The sequence below is a fragment of the Seriola dumerili genome, unplaced genomic scaffold, assembly GCF_002260705.1.
Source record: "Seriola dumerili isolate Sdu_G_001 unplaced genomic scaffold, Sdu_1.0 BDQW01000040.1, whole genome shotgun sequence".
NCBI lineage: Eukaryota > Metazoa > Chordata > Actinopteri > Carangiformes > Carangidae > Seriola > Seriola dumerili.
In genome coordinates, this window is record NW_019174295.1 from 4,767,851 (window position 1) to 4,792,457 (window position 24,607).

A 24,607-nucleotide genomic window follows, 5' to 3' on the forward strand; every position below is an offset into this window, starting at 1 on the left:
ATCAAGTTAATTGCAATACAGTCACCTTGCTGTTAAAACTGTGTGTGTGTGTATATGTGTGTGTGTGTGTGTGTGTGTGTGTGTGTGTGTGTGTGTGTGTGTGTGTGTGTGTGTGAGAAGAGAACGATTCTAACAGTTCAGACATTTCCTGCATGGTCGAAATATTTCCTACTGTATTGAAACTCAACACCAGAACAACTTTCCCTGGGTGAGAGAGAGAGAGAGAGAGAGAGAGAGAGAGAGAGAGAGAGAGAGAGAGAGGTGTGTGTGTCCGAGAAAGACAGATGAAGTGTGAGAATGACTGAGTGAAAACGGAAGGCGGTAGAGGAGACAGCAGTAGAGAGAGACACATATGCAGACAGAGAGAGAGAGAGACGGACAGAAACACAGACACTGCGGCCAAAAAACACACGAAAGGAACCAAAGTGGAGAGAGACGACTATGTCAAGTCACATTATGAGGACAAATAAGGCCATGAAAGGCAGACTTGTCCTGAAGATAGTGAGAAGAAATGGTTACAGCCAGAAGCAACAATAGGATTGCCAACAGACGAGAAGAGAAGAGAAGAGAAGAGAAGAGAAGAGAAGAGAAGAGAAGATTAATGGAGAAAAGAAAAGGAAAGGGGAGGATAGGGGGAAACATGAGTGTGTCCCCAAGGAAATTCAGAATGTGGAGGAGAGGAGAGGAGGGGAAGAGAGAAGGAGAGGAGAGGAGGGGAAGAGAGAAGGAGAGGAGTAGAGGAGAGGAGAGGAAAGGAGGGGAGGAGAGGAGAGGAGGTGGTAGAGGAGAGGAGAGGGGTTGTTCAGGGTCAGTGGAAATAGTGAAGGGTTAGGACTGAGAGGTGAAAGGCTGTGTCGGTTAGGATTTATGAGACAGACTGGCAAGCTCTTTATAAAAACTGTGTTTACAACCTAAACCAGAGAAGACAAAGTTAATTCACATGCACTTCTGCAGATGCACGCACTAGACTAGACCGGACTAGACAAGATTTATATGGTTTGTTATGGAATATAATGTGATATAGGGAGTAATAGTCTAAGCTAACGACTGCTAGCAGTAGATTTATATTTACCATCCAGATATAGATATAATAAAGTATCTTTCTATCTATCTATCTATCTATCTATCTATCTATCTATCTATCTATCTATCTATCTATCTATCTATCTATCCAAAAAGAAATTCTATGAGCATATTCTCCTGAATGTCAAACTATCCCTTTAATTTGAACTTATTGCATCTGATTCTTCTGTGTGTGTGAGCAGTGAGTCTGTAACAACACCAACTCCCCATTACATTTAGCACCAACTAACATCTGATGACACACTAGGATTTATAGCGTGTTCGACTATGAAAAGCTTTAAAGGGAATTAAGGAGGGTTTTTTTTCAAATCTTTATTTATCCAAGGATAGACTGCTGATTTCTCATCATGCTCCGTCTCTGCTTCACTTTCATATATTTCATCTCAGTCATACTTGGGTCCTTTCCAGTACAACAGCACAGACTTCAGTTGCTGGCTGCTGAAAGTTTCAGGATTTATTTTTTTTGGGGGGGGCGGAAGACTTTGCTGCTCTGCATCAAGCTTGACAGGAGTTTTTGCAAGAAGCGACTGTATTACCTATTTACCTCCCCGGTGTTTTTCCTCTGAGAATTACGCAGAGATAAAAATCCTACAACCTCTGATTTGGCAGCCACCGACTGAGACTGTAAGGTGGCCGCTGCCTCACAGCTGGGAATGTGAAACGAAGACAAGCAGAACAATAGAGAGGGAAGAAAGAGAGGCTGTTATTCGACTTCAGTGCAGAGGACTGGTCTGCAGAAGATTTTAGCATTGTGGTTAGGGAATAATTTACCTTCCTTTGCTGATGCTGAGTCAGTTCACAAAGCAGCTTTTTGAGCCACAATTGAGAACAGGACACATGAGGGATGTGGATGTGAGGTGCAAAATATGAAGTTTATGTAGGAAGAGAGAAGAAATGGTGCAGAGAGAAGTGCTGGGTTATCTCAAAGGTCCGACAGGCTTTGTGTCTAGTCCCTTTCTTGTAGAGTCATAATCCTTTCTTCTCACTGTTAATGCATTTACCATTACACACACACACACACACGCACACGCACACGCAAATGGCTCTCTCCTTGGAGAAATATGAGTGTATCATGAAAGATTCTACAAAAGAAGTGTAGTATGTATGCGTGCGTCTGTGTGTGCATGTGCATGGCTGTGTCTATGGAAAAGCTGAGCCTATCATCTGGTAAAGGAATAATCTGTCAGGAATTATCCTCTCCCAGCGCTCTCTCCATCTCTCTTTCTGCCTCTCAGCAGTTTTTTTTTTTTTTTTTTTTTTTTTCAAACCTTGACAACCAGGGTTTCTGTTTGTCTGAGGTTTGTTTACACGTATATGATTCTTTCATATATTAGTGTCACTCCAGCTTTTACTTGTCATGTTGCTTTTTCTTTTCTTTTTTTTTTTTCTCCAAAGCTGAAAAATGTTTTGTGGACAGCTAGAGCTTAGTCACTGCAGTTTCCATCTGCAGCCATGTTTGTTTTAAACTTGACTCCATACCGAAAAATTCAGTAGCAGCTGTTCACACAGTGGTATTTATTTCCCCTTTTTCCATTGTATAACAGATTAAAGAATGTCATGTGAGTATTCTTATAAATGAGAATCTCTAAATGAAGAAACTAATGAGATTTCCCGCATCCTGCCCATGCACTGAGGGGTTGTTATTCTGCAATCTGAAAATCTGAGTTGTTTTTCTGAAACTGCTCAGTAGATAATGGTATGGGGCTGTGTTTGTACTGGGCAGCTCCCAGTTGTGAGCGTGAGTGAGAATGAACATGAAGGAAGGAGAAAATGGCTGAAAAGCATATTACCTGGTCAAATAAAGGTTAACTTGTAAATCTCTTGTCATCATAGCTATTTAGAAAGCTGTGATGCAGGGTTACCAACAAGCTTACATCTGAAGTGTCCAAACATTTTTAGTTGATGGGCTTCAGGAACTGTAGATCTCAGCTGGCAGGAGTTTACTCTCTCTGGATTGAACAATTAGACAGCGATCCCCAGTCTGCTCAGATGTTTGTGGTGAAGATTTGTTGACAGTCTGGGTGTGGAAGGAGGGCATTCATGTCTGCTATGAAAGATGAAACATATGGACCTTGTAGAAGAAGTGGATAAAAGTATCGTCTTTTTCCTCCAGTCCACAGAAATCACCAGGAATGCCTACACTCCATTATTTAACCACAAGGCCGCAGCTAATTGCTTCAGTGTGTGCATGTGCATGTGTGTGCGCGTTTCAATGTGTGTGTGTGTGTGTGTGTGTGTGTGTGTGTGTGTGTGTGTGTGTGTGTGTGTGTGTGTGTGTGTGTGTGTGTGTGTGTGTGTGTGTGTGTGACATAAGACACCAGTGGTTGGGAAAAATGAACAACTGACGTGTCCTGCTGTATTTGATATGGCACAAATGCTTCAATAGGCCTGAATGGGGCGAGTTTATGCTTCACTGACCCAAGACAGTGAGGAAACAACAATTTAGTTTCCTTGACATCACTGGGGAAGTTTGCTGACCTTGGGGCCAGCAACAGTCCTACTTATTTTAAGAGAAGAAGAAAAGGTTTTCTTTTAATCATCTTAAGCAAAAGCAGGGAAAAGTATGACACTTGTAAAATGAATTACTTTCCAGGCTGTTTGTCCTTTTGTGAGTTGGCCTATTTACATCCACGCACTTGCATGCAGGAGCAGAAATATATATTTCCATATATGCAATTGGAAAATAATGTCTTACAGTTTATATTTTGTGGAATACATAAAATAACATGATTTATTAGTTTGCCAATGGTTGTTTTTTGTTTATAGGGTAAATATATTTCCATTCATTTAACACATTTGTTCAACAAAACATTTACTAATAAATCCATGTGCACTCATGACACAAAGCTAAGGTGTTAAAATACATACAAATAAATACGTGGTTCTATTTTTTTCTACCAGTGCTCCCTGCGCACAGCTGGAAGTTACCCAGTACAAACACAGTCTGATCTGTTGGGTGTTAAGGGCTCCTCAGTAGTGCTAAGGGAGATCAGGAGTCAGGGAGGGGCAAGTGCTTCTCTTTCTCTTTCCCCACCCAGATTTATCCTGCTGGTCCGATTTTAGCTTAAAGTTACGGTCTCACAGAGCTGCTGCTAGCACGGCTGCAGGCACTTAGGTCGCATTTTAAACGCTGTATCCAACAATTTCTGTTACTTGAGCGACAATCCAACATTTGCACAAACGTTGGCCTGGTGCACAGAGGTGACAGAGCAGACAAAGTTTGTTTGCGAGCTCTCGTCTTCTTTTGCGCTACTATTTCTGAATACTGCCCAGGATTGACTGTCTGCATGTTTGCTGTTATCTCCACATTTAAATGGTTATTGCTGGCTTTTCACTCTGCCTTCCAGCGTGGCCATCTGTAAACATGTAAACACTTCCTTTCCAGCATGGTTGAGCAACACAACTTTGCCCTGAAAAAATGTGTCATCGATCCAGATACCAAAGGTTTAGTGGCCACCAAAGAACATCAAATCAAGAACAGCTACTGGGCTGCGTGAGTGGTTGAAGTGTGATGGAGAGGCCAAAGAGCTGGAGTGTACAGTTCAGCTGCTTGGAAGCTAGAAGTTGAGAAAGAATTAGAGCCAGTAACGATATGTGGCAAGTGGCTAGGAGTCAAGGAGGTAGAAGGTAGTCTGTGACCAGGGAGGTGGAGAATATAAAATCAAGAAATCTGTATGTTCCATTAGAGGTCTTTGGGTTGGAGATAGAGCAGCTTGGAGGTACTGTAAGTAGATTAATGCGAAAGGGGGGAATTGGGGAGAGCAGGACTATGGAAAGGAGAAGTTTTGTCTGTTCTATCAATTACATTTCTGGAATGTGCTTCTGGGGGCGTGGCTGTCTGAGCAGGAGGAGGAGTTAACCGGGCTGAATGATAGAATAAACAGACCGAGAGTTGAGGGTTTGGGGTAAAAAGCAGGCGTTCTGGGGGGAGAGATTGCTGACTCGGGAGCCCGGCTAATGAGACTTAAAGAAGAGGGGGAGAGGAGTAACAAGGAGATAAGAAGAGGGAGGAGAGCAACAAGAAAAGAGAGGAGGGACGTGAGGGATGAAAGAATAACAAGGAGAGGAAGAGAGGAGAGGAGGATGGGGGTAGTCCAAGAAAAAGAAAAGCAAAGGAAGACCAGAAGAGGATGAGGGATGAGGAGGAGGAGGAGGAGGAGGAGGAGGGGGAAGGAGGTGGGGAACAAGACCAAAAGGCTCTTTAGGTTCTCCAGGATCCTGAGGTTTGATGTTTGTTCTCCCTCTGGTTCCGATAGTTGTTACATAACTGGAAAAGACTGCCGAACAGTTAGACTGTATATATTCTGTCTGCCAAAACCAACACGCCACAGCCAGCCGACTCATCTGCTGTACACAGGGAGAACACAGGCTTGGACACACTCACTGGCTGTGGCTAATAACTGATTCAACGACATATACAGCATGACTTTTCCATCCCATCATCCGTGTATTAAAGAGGCTACGGCCGCTGAAATGTTGCTGTCATTTTTAAGGCTGCGTTGAACAGCAGCGGTCCTGGAGGAAAGTTGCAGCTTATAATAACGACACTAAGCTGCCTCAATTGTGCTGTCACACTTTCCAAAGAGAGGAAACGTGATGAGCATTGATGTGAACTTCTATTGTTTGCCCAAGCACTTTTCCACTCATGTTGCTCGGGATTGTTCAACAGTTCAGCTTGTTTGTGTGCGGTAGACCTTCATTTACAGTCTCTCGCCCACTTGTTTGTCACGGGCAAATTCAAATCTGTGACATTCCTGTTTGAACCCCCAAATCACACTAATTGGCTACGTTTAATATATATAGTTATGAGGAAAATGAAAAAGATCATATTTTTTTCTTTTTCTTTCATTGACTTTGCACAAGACGTACCATTCATGGCGGACAGATCATGTGACGGCAGTGGAGGTACCCCTAGTCTACACCCCTGCTCCCCAGCTACCGAGAGGTCAGGCTGATGCACATCTGGCATTTCCTGTTTCCTCTCCTCCTCATGCCCCCGAGTGGTAGCCACACACACACACACACTGAAGAACACTCATGCATACAATTAGACATCTGTGCCCATACAAAGTTATTGTATACCAGTGTAAGAATGAACGCACGCACACACATACACATGCACACAAACACATTTATGCAGGGTCCAACAGGTATTCCTGTTCCATACTCAAATATTTCCATTGGGCTGTAAAAAACTTCCAGCTGGTATAGACTTGGTAGAAAGACAAAAAGAAAGAAGGGGGGCGGTTGAGAGAAAAAGAGGAAACAGAGTGGGTGATGTAAAGACAGGGATGAAGAAAGGATGAGATTAAAAAATAGAGACACAAAAACAATGAGAGCAGAACAAGAGAGACAGACAGAGAGACAGAAGGTGGAGGAGAAAAAAGAAGAAGAGGGGGGAGACAATCTTTGCATCTCACAGAGCTGACAAACACTTTCCACTCCTGTGGATGCTGTGCAGCATGCTTGAAGGCTGTGTGTGTGTGTGTGTGTGTGTGTGTGTGTGTGTGTGTGTGTGTCTGTGTGTCTGTGTGTCTGTGTGTGTCTGTGTGTGTCTGTGTGTCTGTGTGTCTGCAGCCATAGGCAAGATGGGGGGACAGAATGGTGCCGTATGGTTTTCATAACTCTCTGAGGGTTTTCAATTCTGCCGCCCCCCCAACACATACACACACACACACACACACACACACCACCACCACCACCACCACCACCACCCCACCACTCCAACCCCTCAACCCCTCCAGCCTTCCCTTATACACTCGCACACTTTACCAGCCCCCTCTTCCAAAAACACACAATTCTTTTTCCTCTACGTAGCCTCCCCCCCCTTTCCACCCTCCCCCATCTTTCTCTCTTTCTGAGGTTCAGTCACAGAGCCAACTTTGCAGAGGCAAGAAAGCCCCAGCAGGATCAGATACAGGAGAAGGTTTTTGTCACTGAAATTCATCAGATTCATGATGGACTGTATTTAACACTTTTGGAGTTAACTGAAGGGCAGATTGCTCCATTCAACAAATTTTGAGGTCTGGACTCCACTGGTACTTCACTGGACTTTATTTTGGACCTGTATTGGGCTCAGCTGGACTTTCTAAGAGATTCCACTGGACTGCATTGGCTTATTTTAGTTTTATATAGTATCTTGTGAACTCCCTAACCCTAACCCTGATAGTTTGCTGATGAATGGAGTTTGATCGACTTTGCATTGTAGGGTTATTTGTCTAAAGGCTTGGGCAATCTGAGGTAAATTAAGGTAATTAGATGTCAGTTTTGGACTCGTCTGCTTCAGATTACTTTGAATAAAAGGTCATTTAGACCAGATTATTTATTTAAAGACACAAACAGGATAGAAAAATTCAAGGGCGGCAAGTTGCACTTTGTTAATTTAATTGAAGTGGGAGAAATTGGGTCAGGTTTGTTTGCATAGGAGGTCAGAGAAGACAGTTACCTTCCTCGATTTGGTTATTTATTTTGATAGACAGGTTGGGATACTCATTTGAATGTTGGCCTAGTTTAAAACTCATGTCTTGGTGGAGGATGCAAAAGACCATCAGGAACAGTAGCAGCTGCAGCAGCATGAGTCTCCCGTGTGTCCTGTGGCTGCTCATGGTCTGTCTGGCTCCTGGAAGCCAAGGCCAAAGGCTGAGGGAGACAGAGGCGGAGCAGCCGGCGGCCAGGCTTCAGCTGGCGGAGAAAGATGCACTCTGCCACCCGGAGGGATGCTACACTGTCTTCCTGCAGAAGAGAACCTTCAGGGAGGCTGGGCGGAGCTGTCGGGAGCGAGGTGGGACCCTGGCAACGATGCATACCCACGAGGCAGCGGGTGTGGTCCATGAGCTCCTGTCGGCCATCGAGGCACAGGGGAGCAGGTTAAGGTTTCGCCTGTGGATTGGGCTGCACAGACCTCCGCGCCAGTGTTCGTCCACCCGGCCACTCAGAGGATTCGTCTGGGTCACAGGCAAAGTCTCACCTTTTTCACATTTCATCCTTCACTGTTCCTAATATTGACTTCCATCACTATATCAACCATTTTATTGGATTTTTTAATAAGTGGGCTCAAATAAAATGTTCCTAAAATAGAAAAAACTACCTAATGGTACATTTTGTCTTACAATTAAGCATTTAGGTTTCTGACTATGATCTAATGGAAAATCTATGGGCCAGCATTACAGAGGCTAGATGTGGTCAGAAATTCATTACTTAGTTAATTACCTTCTCGACTAAATTGGTTCTGGAACTATTTCTAGCCAAAAATGTAACCTCTCTGTCAGACTTCGGTACCCGGGCCAGCCCCCAGAGCTCTGCACTGGATGGTTATTACATTAACTGCTTTTGTTTCACAGAGACGGAGCTGGCGCGACAGTGGAAGTTCAACCCCCTTTTGACCTCACTGCTACCCCTCAACCTGATTTAGTCATTACACAAACCTCGCCTGTTAAAAACCAGATGGGTTTTTTTTATCACTCAGTGTGTCTGCCTCTGTCTTCACTTAGAAAAGACATTCAATTTACAAGAGTTATGTGGTCAACTTACCTGTTTTTATCCTCTATCATCATTTAAATTATTGGTTTACCCAGAAAAAAAAACTTGCCATGCAGATAGTTTTGGTATACATTGCTGATATTTCTACCATTACACAAGTACAATGCAAGTGAATGGAAGTTTGTATGTGGTGCTCACAAGTTTGACTAATTACATTCACAATATTCAGCAGTGGTGTGTCTTTCAAGAAAAACTTCCATTATAACCTTGGATAATCCATTGTGAGTTTTGTGGGTCAAGTGTGTTAATACAGTGAATGATGATAGAGATACGCTCAATTTGCTGCAAAAAAAAGTGTAGTGTTAACTATGGGGCTAAATGCCATGTACATTGTGTGGTCTGCCAAAAGTTCAACAAAAGAGCAACTCGACACTTATTGCACCTTCACATTTTCTCTACTCTCACCAATGGAAGCAATAGAGGGACTATAAAATAATAATGCTACAAAATAACTGGCATTTTAAAGCCCATATATGCAGGCAAGTCCTAGTGGCAATATCAAAAAAGCCAATGCATCTGACAGCAATGTATACTACTACACGCCCACCCCCAAATGAATGAAACCCTGTGTAATGAATGAAGTTTTATTCTACACATGACAGAACATTAAAAAAGCAAATAAAAAATCAGAAGAGACATTTCAGACAGTTAAAAATAAAAGAGGAGAACTAAAAAGACTCACTTTGTACTTTTACTGACCTGGTCCTTGTCTTTATTTTCAAATAGGAGACCAGGATGGCCAGTTCACCAACTGGCTTCGTGAAGACACCCCTGGGACTTGCGCGGCCCCTCGCTGTGCGGCCATGACTGTCTACACCTCGGAGAGCGGCCGGGAGAGCAGCGATAACTTCCGGTGGATCGATGGCTCCTGCGCGGTGCCGTTGGATGGTTACGTTTGCCAGTACAACTACAAAGGAATGTGTCCACCACTGGAGGACGAGGGTAGAGGCCCAGCTGTTTACACCACCCCGTTTCACCTTGTCAGTGCCCTGCTGACCCATGTGCCCTATGGGTCTGTAGCTGCTGTACCATGTCCTGCAGACAGCTCGGACCCAGATGCTCCTGCTGAGCAGACTGTACTGTGCATGGAGAGAGACGACGAGACAGTGGGCTGGTCCAGGGATGCCCCCCTCTGCTCGTCCGGTTCAACTTCACAGAACCAGGACTGGTGCAGCGAGGACCATGGATGCGAGCAGTTCTGCCAGAACACAGACACAGACTACTACTGTTACTGCTCCGAGGGCTTCACGATAGATGAGGATGGGTACAGCTGCAAGCCTGACCCTCTCAGCCAAACTGACCCCCCTGAGTTATCCTCCGACTCCGCCGGTCCCACTGACCAGCCCCACATCAATCAGGTCTGTGTGGATATGGGTTGTGAGTATAACTGTGTGGAGACATCTCGGGGCATGCGCTGCACATGCCCCCCAGGCTACCAAATGGGCCCAGATGGCCGCAGATGTTCTGATGTAGACGAATGTCAACAACAACCATGCCCGCAACTCTGTGTCAACATCCCAGGCACCTTCCACTGCACCTGCCACTCTGGGTACCAGCCAGATGATGAGGGCGAGTGCGTGGACATCGACGAGTGCCTCGATGAGGGCAGCTGTGAAGGCACTTGTGAAAACACCGTGGGGTCCTTCAAATGCCTGTGTAACCCTGGGTACGAGTCGGGCACTGACGGAAAGTGTGTAGATGTAGATGAGTGCGTGGGGGAGTCGCCCTGCGAGCAGCAGTGTCTGAATTATATGGGTGGGTACCAATGCTACTGTGACAATGGCTATGACCTGCAGTCAGATGGACTTAGCTGCCTGCCTTCGCCAGATGATGAAGAATACTCCACCCTGACCCCTGACCCCAGTGACTCCGCTCACATACCTGATGTGGACCCTAACCATGACATGCCCTGGTCCACCTCATTCACCCCTGACCCGAACTTTGAAGCTGACACTAACTTTGACGTTGACTGGCTTACGGAAGCCCCTGAGGGACTCTCTCCTGACATGGCTCATGGGCGAGACAATTATCTGAACCAATGGGATGACCTGTCACCAAAGCAATATCAGACAGCCCCATCCCCAACTCAAAAATATAACACGGGCAACGAAATTGATAATGAGGCTAAGACAGGAGGTAGGGAAGTTAGTGGTGGGGTGGAAGCTGAGACTGCAAACGGGTCAGCCACCGGGACTGGGGAGGGGGAGGGGTCTAAGATGGAGAGTACAGAGGACGTCAGCGGCACAGCGGACGTAGAAGATGGCTCTGCTGAGGGCAAACGGAAACACGACAAGAGCTGGCTGCTGGTGGCCCTGCTGGTGCCGCTGTGTGTGTTCCTCGTAGTGATGCTGGCTCTGGGGATCGTCTACTGCACCAGCTGTGCTGTGGACAAGAGCCTGAGCTTCTCAGACTGCTATCGCTGGATACTCCCCACAACGCCTCCTGACAGGAGGGACGGCAAAGCCCAAGCATGAACCCTAAAATAAACAAACGTACACACACACACACACACACACACACACACACACACACAGATGTGTTGAACGCCCAGATGTCTGTTAACATTTCTCTTGTGATGGAGGACTAGTCACTGAAACTACCATTTGGATGGAGTACAGCTGACTGGCTCTCATCAAGGAAAACTTAATACTTCCTGTTGCACACCCTTTGTAAATAATTCACTCTCTCATCATGTTTTTAAAATTCAATAAAACCAATAAACTGATGAAATGCTGTGTGGTTTGTTAGCCTATCTAAGTTATAAAAGGAAATAGTGCCTAACTAGGGCGATGAACAAATAGAAGTGTGTGTGGAAAGAATGCGTGGCTATGATTTTATGGCTCCGTGTGTGTAAAAACAAATTAAAGACTTGATTTTCCTAAGCCAAATTTTCACTTTCAATAACAATAAAAAAAGGGGGTGGAGTAGAAAGAGGAGGACAAATGCACTTCAATTTTGCATACTGTTGCACGCCAATTTTGATAGCTTTAGAATTTAGAGTCTGGTCTGTAGTGAGTCATTCTCCTTTCTGTCTAGTCTTCAGGACATACTATTAAAAATCATGACAGTAGTAAAACAAGGCACTGAGGTCACATTCAGAGAGAAAGGACATAGGGAAGAAATGCTGATGGGAGAAATCTGACAAACCTAACACTGTGAAATGGGCTTGTCTATAAGGTCCAAATCGACAGGCATTGAAAGAGTCTGCTCTGTAAATGAATGTACAGTAGGTAACCACATGCCACCTTTTACAGAGGTGAGATCTGTCAGCTCAGGCTAACTAACATGAACCATATTTCAGAGAGAAACTGTAGCCAGGATCTCTGATGCTATTGTGTTTTACTAACAGGTGTTTCTATTATATTATTCTACCCCATTTATGTCAATGAGAGTGGGCTAATTAACAGAAACCCTTCTCTATATAATGCATTACTGATCAACAGCACAACAGACTAAAAATTGAATCAACACTTGAATCAAAACTGTTTCAACAAAAATTGGAAATTATAACCTTCATAAAGTTTAACCTAGGTGTACTTAAACTGCCAACTGAGTGTGCTGTAGGGGTCGACTAACTCCAGAAGATGGCAGAAATGCAACACTATAAGGATGGCAGCTGCCATTAAACCTCAGAGAGGAAGAAGTGGAGGAAGTAGGGGGCGGAGACAGTTCAGACTAGAAGGGGATAAAAGTTGCTGTCCTACCACGTTCCTGGCAGCGTGACCGTGATATGATTTATCTCTCTTATTTATGTTCACATCCGACGTACAGTGTTTCAAGGGTGGAAGATGTGGAGACGTGTCCGATTGTGGAAAATGTTACCGACGAGGATGGGATTCGAACCCACGCGTGCAGAGCACAATGGATTAGCAGTCCATCGCCTTAACCACTCGGCCACCTCGTCATGTGCCCGTCATAGGAGGAGACTTAGGTAATTATACAAGTCTATCAGAGCATTTCCATTGTACATCTTTTTGTGTCTGGTCTAGTGGAGTCTACAGCACCAATATTAGAGCTCATATATGTCACATTTACTCTTGGTCATATCCGTTGGGAAGCATATCGTACAGTACGGCAATGCTACTCGTTAAAATTTCTATCTACAACAAAATACAGGCTGTGATTGGTTGAGGGGCGGTTCTAACGTTGAATGAATACAGGAAGTGTACAGCGTGAGACTGCAATTTGACGTTCGCTGGAGCTGTTTGAAGAAAATACGGTAACAAGCTGCTGAGTTGATATACCTATTAAAATGCGTTGAATAGTAGCAAATCATTTACAAAAATAGGTCGCATAATATTTGCCGCCTAATGTTTTCCTTACAGAAGTTATGGCAGTGTGTTTAAATGCTCTAAGCACTAGGCATCGGCTTAGCATGCACGCTAGGAGCTAACGGTAACCCCGAGTTAGCTGTTTGCAGTAGCCTGAAGTCCAAACGTTTTTTTAGTATTTATTTTATTATGTGGTTTTAGTGTTGTCCTGCTGTTAGTTGACTGCTAATTTTAAAGGTGCACACAAACGTGTTACTCTCGGCATATAAGTCCTTGTCTTTAACTTTTTACTATTATTGGTTTTAGTGGAAAGTGAAAGAGAAAACTGGATTCTGTGAATTACTGTTAACTGGTTCTTCTTAAATCTGTGCCACGGTCAGCTATCTAAATAGATCAAGGTTCAGGATCAGCAACTTTTATTTCCATTGGACAGATGTAATTTGAATAAGCTCTTAATAGATATGTTACCTTTGTCTGCGTCCCAAGCTTAACTCTAGCTGTTAACTTACCTCATTGTGCTGTAACAATATCCTAACAGTATCACTACTTCAGTCATTGCAGTTTCTTCCTCTGCTTCTTCAGAGCTATCAAGTGTTTTATGAGATCCCAAAACACAATAAACAGCAGAATCCATCCAATGAATCAGTAATTTTGTTTTAACTAAAAGTTGTAGGTTAGTGGATAGACACTAACATAATAGTCAATAATTTTGGTAATCAGTTTATAATGACATGAAGATCTGGTCCTTCTCTGTGTTTTCAAGTAATTCTATATTGAATATTTTTAGGGTTTGGGGCTGTTAGTTGTACAAAACAACTAGACTTCTGGTAAATGTTGATGGTTATTCACTAGTTTTTATTGATTCAATGATCGTATCATATATTACTATTCTTTTATCCACCCATTTGCAGTATATCAATGAGAGTGTGCTAAATAACAGGGACACCTTTCTTCATAATGCACTACAGTTCAACAGCACCTCAAACAGCTGGACAGTTGAATCAACACCTCTCTAAATCAGTTTCAACAAAAACCTAACATTATAATCTTCATGAAGGGAGTATCTGTTGCAGGGCTGTTGTATTAGACTGCATTAGGTTAAACTCAGTGCACCTAACTAACTAACACCAACTACTGAATGTGCAAATCTGCTGCCATTTATATAATATTACAGTCATGATATGTGTATGTTTACACAGTACACTGGCTGCTTGACAGGTGTGCAAATACTTCCCAGGGCTCACTGTGTTAAAAAACCAAAAGCCAATGCAATTGGTTCTAACTTGCAATTTCTCTTTTGTGATCTTTTTCTCTTATACTCCACTTGTCTCATTACTGTCTTTGGTCTTTCCTCTCTCCCTCCTCTCTCATTTCTTTGTCCTCTACCTTTCATTCTCATCTCACTTCCATACTTCCTTTCTTCTACCTCATTTACTCCTCTCTTTCTCATTCTTTTCTTTCTCTCTTAATTCAGTTCCTTATCGTCAGTGCTGAACCTCAGACTAAAGATGGTGGACTCTCAGTACTACCTCCCAAATGACATTGGGGTCTCTGCACTTGACTGTGGTGAAGCCTTCCGTCTGCTTTCACCTCAGGAGAAGATGTATGCCCACTACCTGTCACGTGCCGCCTGGTATGTTACTAATCTCAGGATGTAGCAAGCTCAAAGCAACACTACTGAAATCAATAGAGGTCTTAAATGTTGAAAGTAATATCTTGCCTGTATTAAAGAGTACAGACTTTAGACTTAGTTTATTAAGGAACTGAAACCCTGCTGACTAAAAAAAACATTGGCTGTCTTAGGTATGGTGGTCTGGCAGTGCTGCTGCAGACATCCCCCGAATCTGCAGACATCTTTGTCTTGCTGCAGAGAATCTTCAGGAAGCAGACGCCTTCACAGCTGGCACAGGTCGCTACAGCAGCTGGACTCAGCTCTGAGGAGTACCAGGTATCGATCTCTTATGGCCTGTGGCTTTTTATTGCCGCCAAGTACAAACATATAAAGCTGTTCATTATGCCACACACTAAAAAAATTATTTTTATCATATTTATTTTTGTGTGTGAAATTCAGGCCTTCTTGGTGTATGCAGCAGGTCTGTATGCCAACATGGGAAACTACAAGTCTTTCGGAGACACCAAGTTTATCCCAAATCTACCTAAGGTAAGAAGATCTGCTGTGTCTGGTGTCAGCTTCTGTTGAATCAACACTTCTTTAACACATCATCAATAAAAACATGTCGGTATGAGCTTCAGTGTACTGAATACACCGGCATGTGAGTGTATTATAAGGTGTTTATGATCTGTAATGCTCCTTTACCACCGCTGCAATATATTTTTAAGCTCTCTGCATCTGTGGTATATCCACACAGGACAAGCTGAAGGCTCTGGTCTGGGCCAGCCAGGCGTTTCAGGAGCAGTCTGCTGAGATGGAGGCTCTGTGGGACAGCTGCTCGTGTCTTCTCTACTCCCTGGAAGACAGACAAAAACAGCTGGGGCTGGGCGACAAGGTGGGAGTTCAGTGAATTCAAGTCAGCTTGGACCAAAACTATTTTGCCTGGTAATATTTGATGAAAGATCTATTGTGTTGTCAAGACTGGATAGATCTGGCAAATGAAATTCTGCATATTAAGCACTGGTTTGGTCTCTTTATCAGCTGTTTGAATCCAAAAGGTCTCAGGATTTTTTTCTTCCTCTCCGCTTCCCCTTTTCTCATTTTTGAGATGTTACTCATGTTAAATATTTTTAAAAGTAGCAGATCCGATAGTCGACAGGCTAGCGTCTTTAGCCTCCCTGCCAACACCACTGATGTGCCCTTAAGGAAGCCACTGAACCCCAAACTTCCAGGTGACCCACCACTGTGACCCCTATGAGAAAACTCATGGCTCATGAAGTATTTTTGCTTCTCTTTTCTTTAGGGAATTACCACCTACTTCTCAGGAAACTGCTGTCTGGAGGATGCTGAGCTGGCTCAGAAGTTCCTTGACTCAAAAGTAAGCTGAATTCACACCTAAAATGAATATAATTCTTGTCTGTTACTCCAATAACCTAAAACATTTTTTTCTATTATGTCCTTGACTGTGACATGTCATTCTCCTCCTTCCTCCTCCTAAATTTATATATTTCAGATTCCTCTCTTTTCTCCATTTTGGTGGCTCAACCTGTCTTTCTCGTTCTCGTATTTCAGTCTAAAATTGGCTTGTCTTGTGGTTTGTCTCTAGAAACTGTCTGCCTACAACACCCGTCTGTTTAAGAAGGACAATGGAGGGAAAGCCTGCTATGAGGTGCGCCTGGCCTCAGCTGTGCAGAAAGGTCAGAACTGCAGTGAAGTAAATTAAGTTTTACAAGAGAATTGGAATAATATGTATAAACATTTACAACATTCACCAATCATGTTGCACTTGTGAATATTTGAATGTGAAAAATGTATCACAGAGCATGACTTCACATGTTATGCTGAAGACATTGTAGCTCGTGACCTCAAGTGCATAATGATGAGAGCTCAGTTTATGTAACTTAAGTTGTTGATGATGCTTCACAGTCAATGATAAAATAAACTCTACTGCTTCGCAGATTGTGCAGTGGACGGAGAGTGCGAGACATGCTGCGGCAGCTTCAACTTTGAAGACAAAGAGTTCACTGTGAAGAGAGGAGACTATGCTCCTCTGATGGAGAAAGTCTGCCATAACCTCCAACAAGCACAGGTGCGATGGCGAGGAATCCGATGGGGTCATGCAGTCGATGTTTAGTCTATATTCACCCAGATGTTGAGCAGCATTACTGCAACAAAATCACTACAATATGAAGTTGATAGAGCCATATGAGTTTCTCAGTTTTTGCTGTGGATTACAATAAACTATGGTTGTTACGTTTTTTTGGCGTTGATAAACTATCAGTAAGATTAATGGTAGGTGAGAATACAAAGATAGTTATACTGTATCTTTAGGAGTGTAGAAGCGAATGAATGAGTTGATAACATAAAACAAATCTTCCTGCCACCGTTCCACTTTTGAAATTCTTGTCCTGTTTCCAAATAATCAACACAGGCCTACGCTGCCAACGAGAACCAGAGAAAGATGATTGAAGAGTACAGGCGCAGCTTCAACCTTGGCTCAGTTGAAGCCCATAAAGAGGGCTCACGCTATTGGATCAAAGACAAAGGACCAATTGTTGAGAGGTGAGCCCGCAGTATACGTCTATTAAACATTTGGGCTGTCCACAATGAAGGTTGTTCCATTATCCTGTATCTGCTTAATTCCAAATGTATTTTGGAAATCAAAACACAGAACTCACAACTTGTTGATTTCCTCACACTTAGTGTTACCTGATTTAAGACAAAGAAAAGAAATCTGTCTTTTGTTACAGCACCTTTCACTTCCTCGTTGATCTTGGTTTAAATCCTTGATATTTCTTGGATGTTCACTCCCTTATCAAGTTCATTCTGGCCTTTGCACTGACTCTTAAATACTACTCCATTGTATTAATCACCAAACTCTTTCTTTTTCTGCTCTTACTTCCTCATTACTCCTCCACTCCCTCCTCCCTCTCTCCCTCTCTCAGTTATATAGGTTTCATAGAGAGCTACAGAGACCCATTTGGCTCCAGAGGAGAGTTTGAAGGTAACTACCACTGTGATCAAGAATAGTGACACCCTGGGCCTCCTTAGGTTTTATTGGTGTAATACAGTGCTGGAGACTATTGGGGGGAAATTAACATTATGACTGAGCTACTAAAACTGTTACTCTACTAGATATACAGTGACTGGGTAGAGTATTCAGACCCCTTCACTTTTTGCATATTTTGGCAATTTTATTCATTTGAAATTAAATCTACAACACAATCTGCACTCAATAACCCATAGGGACAAAGTGAAAACACATTTTTAGATTTATTTGCAAATTAAGTAGAAATCAAAAGCTAAGATCTCCCATTTATAAAAGTATTCAGAACCTTTAAGTCAGTATTTTGTTGAAGTCCCTTTGGCAGCAATTACAGCTCTGAGTCTCTACAAGCTTTGCACACATGGATTTGGGCAGTTTATCCCATTCTTCCTGGCAAAATCTCGCAAGCTCTGTCTGATTGGATGTGATTGTTGTGCTGAAAGGTGAACTGTCGCCCCAGTCTTAGGTTGCGTGCAGCTTTTTTTTCAAGGACCTCTCTGTATTTGGCTGCATTCATTCTTCCCTAATTCTGACCAGTCTCCCTGTAGCTGAGAAGCAGCCCACCCCCCCTGAACCCCACATAGCATGACACTGCCACCACCATGCTTCACCGTAGGGGTGGTATTAGCCAGGTGTTGAGCAGGGCCTGATGTTTGCCAGACATAATCTTTGGAGTTCTTCCAAAAGAGTTGGAGCTGTATCTCATGAGACCAGAGAATCTCATGCTTTGAGTCCTTTAAATGCTGTTTGGCAAGCTCCAAGTGGGCTGTCATATGCTTTTTATTCAAAGCGGCTCCACCATTAAAGAAAGTGCAAGAAAGACTGAACTCAATAACAAAACAAATACACTTATGTGGCTCTGTGAATCATAGCAAAGCTAATGTTACCCACCTGTCAGTACTCGGGATGACCCTAAATTACACTGTTTTGGTACTCGGCCATAAATTCAGGCTAGAGTCCATGGTCAACATGCTGTTGTTAATGTAACTTTACTTACCTTCAAAGAAGACAGCTCATGAAAAAGGGAAAGAAAGGTGATGTATGTATACATAATTTAATTTTCAGGACAGTTCATATGACTCTCATCTGTTATTTATCTAATGGACAGGACAGTTTTTCTTTGAGATTAGTCATTGTTTTAGTGTTTTTTATTTTTGGTGTCAAATCACTATTTAACTCTGGTCTTGTTGTGTCGCCTCTAGGTTTTGTTGCGGTGGTGAACAAGGCGATGAGCGAGCGCTTTGCCAAGCTGGTGAGCTCGGCAGAAGTCCTGCTTCCTGAGCTGCCTTGGCCCAGGGAGTTTGAGAAGGACACTTTCCTTAAACCTGACTTCACCTCACTGGATGTTCTCACCTTTGCTGGGAGTGGAATACCAGCTGGCATCAATATCCCCAACTGTGCGTACACCGAGATGTCTGACACTGTTGAATAGCATCAAGTTTACACTCTTTCACTTGGTTTTAAGTTTTGATTTTTTTTGTGCATTTTTAAAGCGCAATTCGCACTGAATTTCAGCATTACACTTGAAAAACAGTGTTTGTGTGTTTTTGTGTCTAGACGATGACATCAGACAGTCGGAGGGCTTTAAAAACGTGTCACTAGGCAACGTGCTGGCTGTAGCCTATGCTACACAAAAAGAAAAACTCACCTTCTTGGAGGAGGGTGACAAGGTATACACACACAGCTTCCCAATTTTCTTACACACCAGCTCTTGTCTGTCTCACACACTCTCATAATTTTACATTCTCCTGTGTGTTTGTGTGTTTTTGCTCTAGGATTTGTTCATCAAGTGGAAGGGCCCATCGTTTGAGGTGCAGGTTGGACTTCATGAGCTGTTGGGCCATGGAAGCGGAAAGCTGTTTGTCCAGGTCAGTCAAACATATGGTATTAATATATTGTAATATATCACACAACTTTCATTGTATAGGAATATTATAATTATAATTGATTGTGTAGTATGTTATTCCTGCCTATGTGTTGTGGTGCAGTTAATCTGATATGATCTGTTGCCCTTATCTTCCTATATTATGTTAAGGAAAGAAATGAAGGATTTAGATTTTATTGATTTCTCCCTGTTAAAATGTTTAATTTACTGATGCTGGATTGAAAAATCACCAGTGAAGAAATAATTTTATTGTTGTCGTTTTTATTTACCCTGTGTGTCCTCTGTCTCTTTCTACAGGACGACAAGGGCAAGTTCAACTTTGACCAGAGCAAGGTGATCAACCCAGAGACCGGAGAAAAGGTGAGTGTGTTTGTGTGTTTGTTTGTGTGTGTGTGTGTGTGTGTGTGTGTGTGTGTGTGTGTGTGTGTATCCCTACCTGCTTCCTGCCAGGATCAAAACTAATGCTAACTTTTAATTCTGCATCCAGCTGGTGAACAAGACATACCGGTGACTGAAGGTGTGAATGTGTCTTTCAGGTCTCCAGTTGGTATCGGGGCAGCGAGACATGGGACAGTAAATTCTCCACGATTGCCTCCTCCTATGAAGAATGCCGCGCCGAGTGTGTCGGACTCTATCTGTGTCTCAACAAACCAGTGCTCAGGTATATCTTGTATTGCTTGTTATTGATATGTGAATTTCACATAGATGTAGATGAATTAAGGCTTTCAGCTCTGTGGTTTGGTGGCTGGGTGGGGATTGACTTTTGTGAGGCTTGGTTTCAAGAGTTTGAAGTAGGCAGAAACAGCAACTGTACTGATGCCGACATTAGCTGCTGAAGAGCACATGTCTCATTTCTCGCTCCCAGTTTCAGAATGAGGACAAAGGGGATTTTTTTTTTTTTTTTTTTTTTTTTTTTTTTTTTGTTTAATCCCAGGCGTCATCAACCCATTTATGTTTGAGCTTTTGCCAGCAGACAGAGCTGTTGATGCTCATGCTCTTTTTGCACAGTGACATTCAATTACTCTTGTCTGATCTATGTTAATGCTGTGAGTAATGTGTAGCTTTGGTAAACCTGAGTGTTATTTATGATGGTAGATTTGACTGGAATGCCTCAAAATGAACAAAGTGTTGCTGTAATTTGCTATTGGATGTAATTTTTTGAATGCGAGACACCTCGATAGGAAAAATTAAAATTGTATAGATATAGACTAGAGAAGTATGCAATTTTTAATACACATTTTACACAGTCTCATCCTTTCATCCTTTTACTGTGTGTGTGTGTGTGTGTGATAGTATTTTTGGCCATGAAGACCAGGATGCAGAGGATGTGGTGTACATCAACTGGCTCAGTATGGTCAGAGCTGGACTGTTGGGCCTGGAGTTCTACACACCTGAGAGCAAGAGCTGGAGACAGGTAAGCTGTCTGCTCACGTGCTTCTCTCCATACTACGCTGTCTTTCCTCTCTTATCTGTAGTTATGTAGGGCCTGTAGTTATCAAACTTATAAGAATTACATTTAAAGCACTTTTAAGTATGAAAAGGGACTTCCTCCAACTCTCAAGTGATCACATAATCGAATGTCTGATGGTCTACTCCTTCTCTGAGCGTACATCCGATATGTACATTCTTTAAAAAATAGTTATTCTGCAAAAATAATGTTATTCTGCAAGAATATATATAATCTTTTTTCTTCTTCTTTTCTTTAAATCTTCAGGAATAATTAACACAGGAATATAACGGCGAACTATATAAGGAAATCTATATTTATCAAGTATAAATATGTATGGAATAAAGTATGATGGTTATTCTTGTTGTTTGCACCATTGTTAAATGTGAAATAAAAGTGGTGCAACATCATATCAAATGTTCAAATGCAAATATTGGACTAAAACTACTCTACCTCATTTATACTGCTTCAGCTAATGTATTATTTTTACTACACTTAATCAGTTTAAGAAAGTTCTGGATATCTCTCTAAATTTAAGAGCATCTTTAATTCAAGACATTGGATAAATGGTTTTTATTCTGTTTTTTTAAGTTTTATTTTACATGTAAGTCCAAGATTTAACTTTCAGCAGCTTGTTAAATAGGGACCCTGTTTTGCAGTGTGTAATGATGAATCATAAGTTTCATTTATATAGAACTTCAGAGATACATAGTGTTGGATGAATAGTGTTTACAAGACGAGTCAACATACAGACCATTAACCATCTGTTTCTGACAACCTGACTAGCTCAGTCCGATGTGTCTGCGTTGTTTTATAATTCAGCTTATAGTAAGTATGTCTCAGTGTTAACATGAGTGTCAGGAGGTGTATACAGTGTATGTCATGCGTATGTGTGTGTGTTTTGTCTGTCTCAGGCTCACATGCAGGCTCGTTTCGTGATCCTGCGCGTTCTGCTGGAGGCCGGGGAGGGCCTGGTGGGCCTGGAGGAAGTCACGGGACAGGACGGCAAGCCCGACGCTCGCATCACACTGGACCGGAGCAAGATCCACACTGTGGGCAAGAACGCCATCCACAGGTTCCTTTGTAAACTGCAGGTATGTCTCTACTTGTCCAATTGCACAGACGGCAGAAAAAGAAACGCGTTGGCCTTAAAAAAAAAAAAAAAAAAAAAAAGAGAGATTCACTGAAGCTTTATTGCCCTAATACAACACTGATCATGCCCTTTTATAAATGTTGGCACAGAAACGATTAGCCAATTAATCCATTAGTCAATTGATCCTTTTTGATAATTGACAAATCCTCTACATAATCTAAAAAATACTGTTTGTAGCATTAGAAATGTGAATGCTGTTTTTTTTTTGTCTTTAACTCTTTTTTTGATGTTTTATAGACAAAACAATTATGATTAAATCAGGAAATTTTTTTTTTCATTTATTTTTTCCGTCCACTAATGTTACTCTTCCAACTCTTTTAAAAATATGAATGGCAATAGCTAATGTTGAGAGTGAGATCTGTGTTTCTAATGGACTAGTCATCGTAGATCAGCAGAACTGGATCAGAACCACTTTGAAAATCTAATCCACCTCTTGAGTGACATTATGAATCAAGTGATGTGAATATAATTGTTAATCATCTCTCTGTATGACAACCCTGTTGATTATTCTGTAGGTCTTTAAGTCGACAGCGGATGTGGAAGGAGGCAGGGCTCTCTACGACGGCTACTCCACTGTCAGCGACAGCGGCGCTCACAACTTCTTGCGTCTCCGGGAGACGGTGCTGCTGAGGAAGGAAGCTCGAAAGATGTTTGTCCAGGCCAACACCAGAGTCAGTGGTACGTACCTTTAGCTGTTGTTATGGAGGTTTACTCATGTTCATTAACACTGATTCACACATACAAACGCATGTACTCATATCTGTATTTATTCTGCCATTGAATTTGACTGCACCTGTGATATTGCTGTGGTTTTCACTAATTCACTGGGAATTCATTTGCCCAGCTGATTCTATTTTGTTGAAAATAGGTCTGACTATTTTCAAACATAGGCCTCCAGGAGAGACTGAAAATGTTGTACCTTTATCTCGACATTTAAATGATTATTACATCTCTCTTTGCTTTGTCCGCTGACTTTATACCCACCTCACATTTCCGTCTAGATGTTACAGACTAATGTACTGTCTTCAGAGATCGAGAAGTTGTTCTTCTAGTATTTTTTTTTTTATCACAATGTTCAGTACTTTATCACACTACCAGACTACAAACTGTAGCATCACTCTGACACACTCTTTACAGTTTGTGATCGCAGTTTAATACCTTCTTGAGAAACGCGACATCACGTCTTTTGTTCGAGGTCAGGTGCAATGCAAATTTGCTGAACGGAAAAGTAATGTGACCATATCTTTAGAGTGTGACCTTTGGGAATTGCTTTAACCACTTTTTCCTTTAAATATGGTCTGAATAAAATAAAACATATAAACTGCCTCTTTTCCAGCATAACACGCCCCCCTGTCCTCTAAAACTTTTATTTGAAAGACTACAGGAATAAATTCTCACAAATTGGTGCTCCAAGAACAAATGGTGTCAGTTCACTCGATTGTAATCTCTTAAGTACGTTTATATTATCACTATCTCATCAATACTTGATAACTAGCTATGTTAACTGATAGCATTTAAGATTGTTCAAAACGTTGTAGCGACAGGTTGAGATTGTACATATGCAGAAGCAGTTGTAGCCTCTTGAGTTAAGTGTTCAGTTTGTGTCTAACTCTGTGTGTGGTTTCCAGGGGACAGTGTAGAGCTGGTGGAATATGAAGGCAGCGCGGCAGGTTTGATCTGCTCCTTCACTGAGCGCTTCCAAGATGACGCAGAGAAGGTGGAGGCCAACCTGCTGGAGCTGAGCAAAAGAGACACCCAGTGCTGGTGTTGATGGACATGTGCTCCACAGGCTTCAAAAATACCAGCTGAAATCAGACCTTTTTTTTTTTTTTTTTTTAGCCATATGTGATAGCAAAGTGATACTTAATGGATGTTAAACCACAAAACTGCAAAGTGATTCCAATCCTTTTAGAGGACAAGAGACTAAATTAAAGTTTCATACTTCAAATAAAGCCATAGGACAAGAACACATCTGCCAAAGACATCAGCCACAGTTTTTCCAGCCACGACTCGGAATCTTAAAGCATCAGGTCTGTCTTTGATAACTGGATCAAATACAAATAAATAAGCTCATTAGTCTTACACCATCACTCTTTTAAATGCATTTAGGAAACATATTTTTCTAACGAGAAGTATTGAAAACTGTCCATTAATCCAATGCTGGCAGACGGTTAAAATGCTTCTTGGGTATAAAGGCCTGTCAACTTATTGCAGGTAGTTTTCACTTTTTAATCACAGCAAGGTCAAAAATTGGCTTCACGGATCTTCGTGTCTTTTGTCTGTACTCGAACTTTTGGCTTAAAAAAATATTCCATCTTTACAGCTTGTCCAACACATTAAATGTTTGTCCCTTCTTGGTGTTGATGATTATTTGAAAGCTTAAGACAGCATAATGTTAACTGCAAGGCACAATAATAGGTTATGCTAATTTTTGCCAGTTTTGGTTAAAGAAGTAATAGATGACTGAATAAAAATATTGCTGTGTCTGGAAGCCCTAAAAAAAAAAATGAAAAGAAAAATTCAACTGTGGTGTTGAATCTGCACAAATAAAATTTGTTTAATAAGATCATA

The 24,607-nt window shown here is 42.1% G+C and overlaps 2 protein-coding genes and 1 non-coding gene across 4 annotated transcripts; 2 read left to right on the top strand and 1 right to left on the bottom strand.

Moving 5' to 3' along the window:
- Window positions 1-7,149: 7,149 nt before the first annotated feature.
- LOC111217173 (endosialin-like) lies at window positions 7,150-11,144 on the top strand. Its single transcript, XM_022738928.1, has 2 exons — window positions 7,150-8,038; window positions 9,349-11,144. The coding sequence occupies exons 1-2, from the start codon at window positions 7,603-7,605 to the stop codon at window positions 11,094-11,096; spliced, it is 2,184 nt and encodes a 727-aa protein (XP_022594649.1). The 5' UTR covers window positions 7,150-7,602; the 3' UTR covers window positions 11,097-11,144.
- A 1,162-nt stretch (window positions 11,145-12,306) lies between these two features.
- On the top strand, window positions 12,307-24,543 carry dpp3 (dipeptidyl peptidase 3). Of its 2 annotated transcripts, none has more exons than XM_022738911.1 (19): window positions 12,307-12,553; window positions 14,368-14,526; window positions 14,697-14,841; window positions 14,965-15,054; window positions 15,263-15,400; window positions 15,809-15,883; window positions 16,112-16,202; window positions 16,464-16,594; window positions 16,937-17,067; window positions 17,451-17,509; window positions 18,754-18,948; window positions 19,109-19,221; window positions 19,327-19,419; window positions 19,734-19,796; window positions 19,973-20,097; window positions 20,730-20,850; window positions 21,798-21,977; window positions 22,552-22,714; window positions 23,665-24,543. In XM_022738911.1, exons 1-19 carry the CDS (start codon window positions 12,411-12,413, stop codon window positions 23,805-23,807), a joined length of 2,358 nt encoding a protein of 785 aa, XP_022594632.1. In that variant the 5' UTR covers window positions 12,307-12,410; the 3' UTR covers window positions 23,808-24,543. The 2 variants fall into 2 exon arrangements, with proteins under 2 accessions (XP_022594632.1, XP_022594633.1); XM_022738912.1 differs by lacking the exon at window positions 12,307-12,553 and adding an exon at window positions 12,786-12,841.
- trnas-gcu lies at window positions 12,445-12,526 on the bottom strand. The gene has a single exon. It is a non-coding gene; the product is annotated as a tRNA-Ser (tRNA).
- Window positions 24,544-24,607: the final 64 nt, after the last annotated feature.